Source organism: Elephantulus edwardii, unplaced genomic scaffold (assembly GCF_000299155.1).
Source record: "Elephantulus edwardii isolate Elephantulus edwardi_28Jun2011 unplaced genomic scaffold, EleEdw1.0 scaffold00081, whole genome shotgun sequence".
NCBI lineage: Eukaryota > Metazoa > Chordata > Mammalia > Macroscelidea > Macroscelididae > Elephantulus > Elephantulus edwardii.
Genome location: NW_006399831.1, coordinates 10,985,265 through 10,996,092, shown reverse-complemented (window position 1 = coordinate 10,996,092; position 10,828 = coordinate 10,985,265). Strand labels below are relative to the sequence as shown.

The following is a 10,828-nucleotide window of genomic DNA, read 5'->3' as shown; positions in this document are numbered from 1 at the left end:
AAAAATAAATTAAAATATTTTTTTAAAAGTGCAGCATATCATTTCATGTGGAATTTTCAAGCGTCACAAACTACTGACCTTCAGGTTAGCAGATGAGCACTTCAGCAACTATGTCAACAAGGCTCCTTTATTTGAAAATGTCACTTTAAAAACTTCTGATATCTTAAGATCTTAACAAAATATTCTGTTTCACAATATTCAGTCATTATGCCCAAGAATGTATATTTTAATAAATATTACTTTGATATTTTATAGTAAAACTTTAACTGTTATCATTAAAATTAAATAGCCTCACTCTTAAATTCCAGAAAAACAATAATGGAAAAATAAAATTATTCTGTAATAATATGGAAAGTGCAGAAAATAGCACTGACTACAAAAACCCACCCATGTGGGTACATATATTCACATCTGACCATTTTCTTACACTAAAATGGGAAAGATGATTTCTAAAACTAAAGAGTGTAATAAAGACATTATTGAAATTTGCTTTTAAAAATTATTTTGCATAAGTTCATCAATAATTTTAGGATTATAAACTATATATATGTACTTGTTACTGATTATCTTGTCCTCTCACAATCACCATTTTGCCATTCATGAGGTGTGAGTATTGATGCAAGGAGTGCAGTGAAGGTCGAGGTTTTGTGTCAGTCTGGCTGGGCCATAATTCTCAGTGGTTTGGCAGTTATGCAACAGTGGAGTCATCCTCCATTTTTTGCACAATGCCTACTGCTTTTAATGACCTTGTCTTGGGTACTACTCATGTGCATAAGTAAGGATGGATGTACTTATATATAGTGTTATTTGCCATCAAGTGGTAACCAACTCCTAGCTGACCCTCCAGCAGGTGATCAGAGGTTGTATATTGCATAGGAGGAGACTGGCCATCATTCTCCTGACATATACTAGATAACTGGAATTTAAAATATTGTCATCCTTCAAAATAATTTTATTTCCACTGAACTACATTTATTTCTCTGTGACTTAACTAATATTGTGTGATACTCAGACCATAAAAGGCTAAAATTTATTCTGGCTATCTGCATTTCAAAACAAAATATCATTAGCTTTTTAGGTAGGGGTTGTAATAGATAACACAAAGTGCTGGTGGCATAGTCCATAGAGAGTTGTGATGCTAACCCAAAGGCCTTGCTTCTCTGATGGTTTGAATTCACTTGCAGCTTTCTGAAAGAGATGGGTAGTCTCTTCCCTAGCAATTGACAACCTTGGAAACCCAAGGAGGATCATCTATGCATTGGAGGCTTCTCATCAGCCAACCTGAACTCTGTCCTATCCTGAGCCAAATGCATCACCTCTGACACACTAAAGCCCATTACTTTGTAAATCCATCTTGTTAGGAGCCTTTCTTTGATTCACTGACCCGCCACCTATCCAAGCATGATGTCCCTTTCCAAAAAAACAGCTGACCTAGCTACATACATGTCCAAAATATGAAAGACAAAGCTTCATCATTTTTGTCTCCAAGATGTCCTCTGGCTGCAGTTTTCCCAAGACATATCTGTTTGTTCTTTTGGCAGTCCATGGGACATCCAGCACCACAACTCAAAGGCATCAATTCTTCTGTCACCCTTATTTTGGTAGTCCATGGCATACTCAGTACTCTTCTCCATCACCATAGTTCAAAGGCATCAATTGTTCTATTATCCTTATTCAATGTCCAGCTCTCTGCAGCACAGTGAGTGATGACTGAAAAGGCCATGGTGTGAATCAGGTACACCTTAGTCCTCATACTGTTTTCACTGTTCCTTAGTACTTAGGAGAAGTTCCTGTCTGTAGATTTTAGGTACACTTCAGTCCTCAAACTGTTATCATTGTTCCTCAGTAATTAGGAGGGGTTCCTTACTGCAGACTTTCCCAGTACAATATGTCTCCTTATCTAATGACTACTGGTACCAAGTGTATTGATTGTGAATCCAAGTAAGATGAAGTCATTGACAAGTTTCAATCTTTTCTCCATTTATTATGGTGTTATCTATTGATCCAGTGGTGAGAATTTTTCTTTCCTTGACGTTGAGATAATCCATATTGAAGGCTGCAGTCTTTGATCTTCTGCAGCAAGTGTTGAAAGTCCTCCCCTCACTTTCAGCATGAAAGGTTGTGTCATTTGTATAAAGATATTGATGTGGCTTGCCCCTATCCTCATGTCACATTCTTCTTCATAGAACCTAGTGTTTGACATTATTTGCTCAGCAAAGACTGAATTATATGGAAAAAGAATACAACCCTGACATATCTTTCTGAATTTTAAACCATGTAATAGTGTTCCCTTTCTCTGCACAATAGCTTCTTAGTCTTGCTATAGGTTTTTCATGAGCACAAGTAAATTTGTTATGATCCAGTCAAATGACTTTGCAAAGTCAATAAAACACAAATATACATTCTTCTGTTATTTTTTGCTTTCAGCAAGGATCCATCTGACATCAGCATAATATCCCTGGTTCTAGGTTCTCTTTTAAATCTAGCTTGAACTTCTGACAGTTCTGTGTACTATTATGGCTATTTTTTAATGATCTTTAGCAGTATTTTGCTTGCATATGATATTTTCTGATAATTTCCAAGTTCGTTTGTGCCACCTTTCTTGGGAATGGGGACAAATTTAGGTCTCTTCCAGTCAGTGGGCCAGGCAGATGTCCTCCAAAATTTCCTGGCATATTCTGGTCAGTGTGTCCACAGCTGCATATCTCATCTGAAACATATCAACTAATATCCCATTCTGGGACCTTATTTTTTGTGCTTTCATTGCAGCTTAAAATTCTTCCTTCCTTACCATTAGCTCTTGAGCATATAATTTAAAAGTTAGGAATATATGAGAAAACAATTTTTAAAAAAGATTGAACTATATTTTATTTCACGTATACACTATTCTGACAGTATAAGAAAAGAATCATCCTTACCCTTATCCCAATCCATCATTCTTTTCTTCAGTAGTAAACCTTACATTATACTTGTGGGAAGAGTCTGTTTTTTCATGTCATTGTAGGATCCTGGGAAAGTCTCAGGCTTTACAGAGTTCTTTATCAATCAGATACACTTGAGCATAACGTGTTTTACTGCTAACATTAAGGTCAGACATTCTAATCCACCAGCTGCTTCAAGCATGACAATCAGGTACTCTGCTCTTTTAAAAATTCAGTCTCAGAAACACATGGGAGGGTCAAATGAGAACCTCCGATGGAGTTCTTGCAACTAACTACCCTATACTTGTTGTTGTTATTGTCGATTGCCATTGAGTTGAGCATGACATAACAACACAATGAACAATAGGCCTGAAGCCTTTCTGTAACTATTGCCATTTCTCAAAGTTCATAGAGTTTCCAGAGGCATGTTGTTTAGGAAGTGGATGCCACTCCTGCTTACCCTATCCCTACCCTAGACGATATATGAATTTATACATTATTTGAATATGAGTTATATATTTATTATTTATAATTTATATATGATTTGAAGTGGTTCTCAGACAACATCTGGGAGTCACTGAAGTAGATGATCTATGATATACAAAGAAAAAACTATTCCAGACATATTCTTTCTTTAATGTGTTAAGTGACCTTCTATGTCCCAAAGCTGTGACACTACTATTTAGCATTTCTTTTTTTTCTTATATACGTGTAAATAGGGGAGGGAGAAATGAAGTAAGTATGGAGTAGGATGTAGAAAGAGTAACAGTATATTTAGAAGAAAAAAGAACACAACTGATTACAGCTCAGATAAAATAAATTGTATTCTAAAAAAAAAGGTCAGTTCTTTCGCAAATAAATAGAACTATTATCACTTAATATTCCTCAAGCACTTTATCAAAGTAAAAATCTCAGACGCGTTTTTTTACAAACTCAAAAGGTATTTCATTTATTTATGCAACAAATATTTATTATGCAGTTTAATTTGCAATTCCCACACTATTTAGGTAAAGTACTGAGTGACACATAAAGAAGATCTTGACTTTCATTCATGATGATCACAACTGGACAATGATCAGAAATCATTTAACTATGACTGATTATGAAGTATATGATCTGTCCTTTGCTTTATATTACAATAACATTCCTTGATGGGTGGGTACACAAATGGAGCTAAGAGAAAAGAAGAAAGGCAGAAATAAGTATAAATTTGGCATTGAGAGTTGGAGAAAAATAGGTTCACAGTATAGTTTTAAAATTATTTCTTTACTAGAAAGCCAAGTCCATTTCTCTGTCCTGTATTAGATATATGTAGCAATTTTACATGAAAATGAAGTGTGAGGTTATCTATTTAGGCCTAGACAAATTCCAGCGGTATTTAATGTAGGTAATGTATGTCTGGGGGGGAAAAAACATCAATGCTTTCACTTTGGTTTTTAATACTATAACAAGCATGTTGCTTATGGCTGGCACCTTCACTGAAAAATCTTTTTTTAAAAAAAGTACTTCACTGAAGTATGTGGTATCAAAAAAGCCCTTTTAAAAAAAGTACTATTTTAACAGAAGCAATTTAAGTTAATTAAATGGAATTTAACATGGACTCGTCTAAAAACTTCATCTGACTTATATCCACAATTAACACCCTTGGTACCACCAGTCAGGAAAGAAGACATATTGCACTGAGAAAGTCTGCAGTCAGGAACCTCTCTCCAAATTATTGAGGAGGAATGATGTTAGTTTGAGGATTAAGGTGCACCTGATTCAGGTCATGGTCTTTTCAATCGCTTGATATGATTCTGAGAGCTGGAAAATGAATAACGATGACATAATTGATTTCTTTGGGCTATGTTATTGGAGATGAGTACTGAATTTTCCATGGACTAACAAAAAGAACAAACAGATGACTGGAAGAAGGTACAGACGGAGTGCTTCTTGGAGGCAAAGGTGAGAAATCTTCATCTCGCATATTTAGGACATGTTGCGAGGAGAGGCTACTCCTTGGAGAATGACATTGTGCTTGAAAAAGTGGAAGGCTGGCAAAAAAAGGAAGTCCCTCAACCACCATGGATTGACACAGTGACAACAGCAATGGGCTCAAATATGCCAGAGACTGGGAAGATAATACAGGATAGGACAGGATTCATATTTGTGTTCGTCAGGTCAGTGTGAGTCAAACTCAATTTGCTATCACCTAACAACATAGAAAGATTTCACACTATATTAAATACACAGACTAAGTTCCGGAACACGTTTATTGTTAATGTTGGTTATTATCAAGTCGATCAGACCCACACTGATCCTACCTGTACAGAGTAAAACTGAGCCATATGGTTTTGAAAACACAAGGCCAAGCCTATCTTCCAAGGTGACTCTTGTTGTTGGGTATAATCAAGTTGGAACTGACCCTAGCTGATCATCTGGCGGGTTTTCAGAGGAAGGAAACAGATGGGAGGAAACAGCCCTTCTCCCACGGAGTAGCTGGTAGAGTAGCTGGTGAATTTAAATCATGTGCCTCTGAGATTGCGGCACAAAGCTGCTTATCAGTAGGCCACCAGAGCTCCTGAAGGTGACTCTAGGTAGGTTCAATGTCCCAACCTTTCAGCTAACAACCTCTACTACCCAGAGATGCCTCCTGAAAGTTTAAATTAACCATAATGAAACCCAAACACATTTTTCAAACAATTCCCTCATTTGGTCATTATATAACTAGATCTTGAAACAGTGCGTGTTTTCTTGGTTGGGTTTTTTGTTTGATTTTGGTTTTTTTATGACATTTTAAGAAAGACCCTGAGCAGGCAAAAAAGTAAATAATAAAAATTAAAAAATGCTGAACTCACCTCTTGTCCTGATTTTCCTGAATTCTCTGCATGTAAAGATTCAATCTCTCCTTCAATCATAGCGGCTTCTAGGCACTCATGTAAGTCTTTGAAACCATTCACCTGAAGTGGGTACTGGCCAAACATTTCAGTATTTTCAAATTTTTTACCTGAAGAAAGGTGAGGAAAGGAGAATGGTAATTAAATCAATGTTTCTCAGAATGGCCTTTTAGCTACTAAAATATTTACTGATGCACATTTTATCTTGTAACAAGTAACTCTAATACTCCACAATGGAGTGAGTATAATTTTCTAGTTGGTCTATACATGTTTATATATAAACATACATGTAGTTATAGAAATTACACATAAAGATAACTGTGTATATATAATTATATACATATGTACGTATGTATATATTCATTCTTTCAACAAGCACCTTCCAACAAGGCAAAGTATTTTACTAAGCAAAGGATATATAATGCACTAAACATGGGAGTTAGTGTCCCTAAACTAAGGAAACTCTCAGCTTTGAAACCAGAAAAATCATTATACTCATCAATTTACACATGTATTTATGCATGTATGGATTTATAATACTATAAATATTATGAGATAGGGTATTTTAAGAATTTATAAATATAATTTCCTTCTCGAAGGACCAGTCTCTCCTGGCCACATGTCTAAAGTATGTGAGATGGAGCTTCAAAATCCCAGCCTCCAAGGAGAAACCTGGTTTCACCCTCTCCTAGACAAACCTATTTGCTTTCTCGGCAGTCAATAGTGTATTCAAGACTCTTCTTTATCTCCACAACATGAAGGCATTGATTCTTCCTCTTCTCTGTCATCCTAACTGTCCATCTCTCTGATGCACTACAAGTAATTATGAAGATCACGGCCTGAATTAGGCACACCTTAGTCTCTAGACTGATATTACTGCTTTTCAACACTGCTGTCCCTAACAGCAGATTTCCCAATACAATTTGTCTTTGGTTTTCCTGACTGCTGGTGTTAAGAGTGTTGATTGCAGAGCCAAGCAATCTGTAATTGTTAACAACCTCAATCTCTTCTTCATCTATCATGGTACTTCCAATTGGTCCAAGTAGTGGGAATCTTTGTCTTCTTGAAATTGAGCCTCAATCCATATTGAAGACTACAGTCCTTGACCTTCTACAGTAGTCAGGTTGTCTTCAATTCCAGCAAACAAGGATGTGTTATCTGCATAACACAGGTGATTGCTGAGTCTTCCTCCAATCTTGATGTCTCATTCCTCCTCATAAAGACCTTTTGCATACAGATTGAATATGTATGGAGACACAATGCATTCCTGACACACTCCTTTCCTGATTTTGAACCATGAGTGTTTCCCTGCTCTGTTCTGAGGACTGCTTCCTGGCCCATGTATTGGTGTCACATAACCACAATTAAGTGTTCTGGGATTCCCAATTTCATCAAAGTTAGACACAATTTGTTGTGATCCACACAGTCAAGTGCCTTTGCATAGTCAATAATACAGTGATAGACATTCTTTTGGTACTCTTTGCAACATTCATTGACAGGTATTTAAATAAGAATGAATTTAAGAACCACTATAATAAAAGTACAAATACTTCTAAGGTTATGTTTGGTCACAACCTGACTAAAGCTTTTCTCTACTGATTCAGATATACTATTAAATATCAGTTAAAGTCAGTAAGATAAAAGAGTCATCCACATTGGAACATAAAGCACTATGTAAAATATTTCACTTGAATGATAAATATTTAGCATTAGAGGCAAACTAAAATACACAGACACTCAACACAATCTTTTCATAACAATAAATCTTAAGTTAATGTTTGCCTTTTTCTGAAACCTATAATAGGGAATTATACTCAAAAAAGTCATGAGTCATGACATTATTACTTAAGATCTTAAAGAAAAACAATTTTCCAAACTTTGTACTTGGGGAGATATAAAACACACACACACACACACACACACACACACACACACACACACTCTTACTTTACTTTACAAAGGCTGATGTATTGAGAAATTAGGGAAAACATAAAAAAAGTTAAAGTCATGGGGCTACAATATTATATACAACACAGTAAACTCACATTACTTCTCTTATTATGGTAGACAAAGAGAATCAAGATTAAAGCTGGATTATCAGTAATATGTATTTTAGGTTTTATGAAGTAATGTTATTCTTAACTACATTCCCAAAGGAGGTAGTACAACCATTTTCAAAACTAATGAGTTAAAAATTGTGTAATCATTCAAAAAATGAGGTCTCTACACAACCTAGGTAGAGACAGACATTCTGTTTGAGTCCAATCAAGTGCTCTGGGATTCACATTCTTCTCAATGTCAGCCACAACCTCTTATAATTCACAGAGTCAAATGCCTTTTCATAGTCAATAAAGCACTAACAGACATTCTCCTAGTATTCCTTACTTTCTGCCAGGACCCATCTGACATCAGCAATGATATCCCTGGTGCCATGGCCTCATCTAAATCCTGCTTGAACTTTCGTCAGTTCCCTATCTGTGTACTGTTCCAGCTGATTGTGAATGATCTTCAGAAGTATTTTATTTGCATGTGATATAAATAATATTGTTCAATAGTCTCCACATTCAGTTGGATCACCTTTCTTGGGAATGGGAACAAATATGGACCTCTTCCCGTTTGTTGGACAGACAGATGTCCTCTAGATTTCATAGCATAGACTGATGAATGCATCCAAGGCTGCGTCTCTTAACTGAAACAAGTCAAATGGTATCCCATTGATTTCTGGGGCTTTATTTTTATGCAAATGTCTTCAATGTAGCTTCTACTTGCTCATTCATTACCACTGGCTCCTGTTCATATGGTACTTCCTGAAATTTTTCAGTGTCAATCAATTCTTTCAGGTACAATAATTCTGTGTATTCCCTCCTCCTTCTTTTGATGCTTTCTCAGGCATTAAATATATTGCCAATAGCATCTCTCAATAATGCAACATGAGACTTAAATTTTCCAGCCTTTCAGCCTGTGAAATGCCAAGTGAGTTCTTCCCTTTTTATTCTCCAATCTCAGCTCTCTGTACATTCCATTATAATAGTGTGCTTTGTCCTCCTGAGCAGCCCTTTGAAATCTTCTGTTCAGCTGTTTCACTTCAACATGCTTTACTTTTGTCACCAGGAAGGTTTTGTGCACACAGAGCAGGAGAACACTGACTGGTTTGGAATTGGAAAGGGAATGCACCAGGGTTTTATTCTCTCTCCATCCCTATTCAATCTGTATGCTGAGAAAATTATCCGAGAAACTGGACTTTATGTTGAGGAGTGTGGCATCAGGATTGGAAAGAGACTCATCAATAACCTGTATTATGCAGATGACACAATCTTGATTGCTGAATGTGAGGAGGACTTGAAGCACTTGTTGCAAGAGATCAAGGAATGCAGTCTTTGGTATAGATTACATCTCAATGTCAAGAAAACACAAATTCTTACCATTGCACTGGACTGAGAGGTAGTGTCATGATGGATGGAGAGACTGAAACTATCAACAGCTTCATCTCGCTTGGATTTACAAATTAATATCCTTGATACCAGTAGTCGGCCAATGAGGAAATACATTGCACTGAGAAAAATCTGCAGTTAGGGACTTCTCCAAATTATTGAGGATTAATGAAGTCAGTTTGAGAACTAAGATGTGTCTGGTTCACACCATAATCTTTCTGATCACTTGCTATGCATCTGAGAGCTGAACAATTAATAAGGATGACAGGAAAAGAACTGACGTCTTTGAAGTGTGGTGTTGGAGAAAGAGCAATGAACACCCTATGGATGGCCAAGAGAACAAAACAGATACGTCTGGGAGCGGGTGTAGCCAGAGTGCTCTTTGGAGGCAAGAATGATGAGGCTTCACCTCACATACTTTGGGCATGTTGCTAGGAGGTGCTATTCCTTGAAGGGAATGATGCTGAGAAGGGTGGAGGGTCAACAAAGAACAGGAAGACCTTCAACCAGGTGGACTGGTACAATGACTCCTGCAATGGGTTCTTGTGTGTCAGGAAGTATGAGAATGGCACACAATAGAACAGTGTTCAGTTCTTTTGTGTATAAGTTCACAATGAGTAATGGGTGACTCAACAGCACCTAAAACCAACAACACTACCCAGACTATGCCAAAATCAATTTTCAACAGGAGGTTACACTGCAGAGATTTAAAACTCTTCAAAATTATGCCAGCATTCTTATTAAGCCGAGCATTCAACTCCAATATTCTTATCAAAAGCTCTAGTAATAGTCCCATTAAAAGAGCAGGCTGCAGTTGCAGAATCCCTGTCTATTCAGGTACACAACTGGCATTAGTATCCCTGAAGTTTACAACAAAAGACTCTTGGAATAATTTCTCTTTTCATCAGATTACAAGGAAAATTCACTTTTAAACTTACCACAAATTTTATCTTAAATTATCAAAGGGATGGAATTTATAATCTTAACTCTTGCCTTGAAAATTTGGTAATGAAAAGAGTCTACTTTAAAGTCTTGGAATGATCTTTGCTGTTAACATTTGAGCATTAGAACACTGTCACTTTCCTCTTTTGGCTGATAAAAAAGACATATTTGAAAAAGAAGAGTGTCAACTAATACCAAGGACTATAAACGTCATTAAAGAAAAGCTTGGAAAAACTCTAGAAGTCCTAATACACAATATAAACAATCTTCTAAGTATCCTGAAAAATCTACAACCAGGAAAAGATAAAAAAGATAAATAGGCCCTTCCAAAAATCAAATTCCCTATGCACATCCAAAATTTTCTCCAACAGGGTAAAAAGGGTAGCCGCAGACTGGGAAAAAGTATTTGGTAATGATATGTCAGGTAAGGGACTTATATCTAGAATTTATAAAATATTTGAGTACCACAACAAGATACAGGTAAATAATCCAATTGAAAAATGGGCACAGGATATGATCAGACACTTCATCACAGAAGACAATCAGATGACTAACAAGCAAATGAATAAATGTTCAAAATCCCTAGCTCTAAGAGAGATGCAAATCAAAACAACTATGAGATATCATCTCACCCCAGTCAAAATAGCAAAATTTAACA

At 36.3% G+C, this 10,828-nt stretch overlaps 1 protein-coding gene across 1 annotated transcript in view; it reads right to left on the bottom strand.

Annotated features, from left to right (window-relative positions):
* USP25 (ubiquitin specific peptidase 25) overlaps positions 1-10,828 on the bottom strand; it is a 220,518-nt gene that overhangs the window by 66,920 nt on the left and 142,770 nt on the right. The window contains exon 10 of the mRNA XM_006889818.1: positions 5,759-5,907. Coding sequence (XP_006889880.1) covers positions 5,759-5,907 — 149 coding nt within the window. The remainder of the gene's footprint in view (positions 1-5,758; positions 5,908-10,828) is intronic.